At 35.3% G+C, this 734-nt stretch overlaps 1 protein-coding gene across 1 annotated transcript in view; it reads left to right on the top strand.

Annotated features, from left to right (window-relative positions):
• The window catches only part of ITK (IL2 inducible T cell kinase), a gene marked incomplete at its 3' end in the record, with an annotated part of 69959 nt that extends 69230 nt beyond the window's left edge, over nucleotides 1-729 (top strand). The window contains exon 17 of the mRNA XM_027766964.1: nucleotides 706-729. Coding sequence (XP_027622765.1) covers nucleotides 706-729 — 24 coding nt within the window. The remainder of the gene's footprint in view (nucleotides 1-705) is intronic.
• Nucleotides 730-734: the final 5 nt, after the last annotated feature.

Here is a 734-nt window from a genome sequence, read left to right as displayed (position 1 = left end):
GACACTGAGGGTCTATTAACTGAATAGGTGCCCCATCCTTAACAGAACTGACAGCAATTTTGATTTGCTACATAATGTCACAAGCTGTAAGCAAATTTCAAAGAGGAGGATAGAGTGAGGCTTTTGTCAACTCTCTCCTCAATTTCTGAGATAAGAGAAAACAAACCTGCAACAATCATAAAACCATTAAAAGTACATGAAGTTCTATAAATGGGAGAACAGCAAGTCACTTGCACGATGAAAATAACAAAATGGCTTTAAGTTCATTTTATTCATTAAAAAATTCATTTAGCTCTTGTACATGTTTCGTGAGAGTTACACCTAAGAGTTTTATTTTTTAGTTTTATTAGCAGATATTATAATGCATTTTATGCATAATCTATTTAATTCTTAAAACAAGTTTATGAGGTAGATATGGCTATTGTTATCCATTCTTTCACATATGGCAAAAATGAGGTTCAAAAACGTTAAGTAACCCACTCCGTGTCACACGGTTATTATCCAGTGGTTAAGTTGAGATTCAAAACTAGGCCATCTGACTTTAGAGGACCTTTTGTTGACAGCTAGAACACAATGCTGCAATACAGTCAATATAAAAGCATATTTTTAAATCAATAGGGGATACTTCTATGGCAATCTGGTTTGCTTTGAAGCTGACACATGACACAGGACGAGGAATTCAGAGTTCTTGTTTTCTCTCTTTAGAGACCAGAAGATCGGCCACCCTTCTCCAG

Source organism: Tupaia chinensis, unplaced genomic scaffold (genome assembly GCF_000334495.1).
Source record: "Tupaia chinensis unplaced genomic scaffold, TupChi_1.0 Scaffold143796_1, whole genome shotgun sequence".
Lineage (NCBI taxonomy): Eukaryota > Metazoa > Chordata > Mammalia > Scandentia > Tupaiidae > Tupaia > Tupaia belangeri.
The sequence above is the reverse complement of the archived record's forward strand: the minus strand, read 5'-3'. Positions and strand labels throughout refer to the sequence as shown.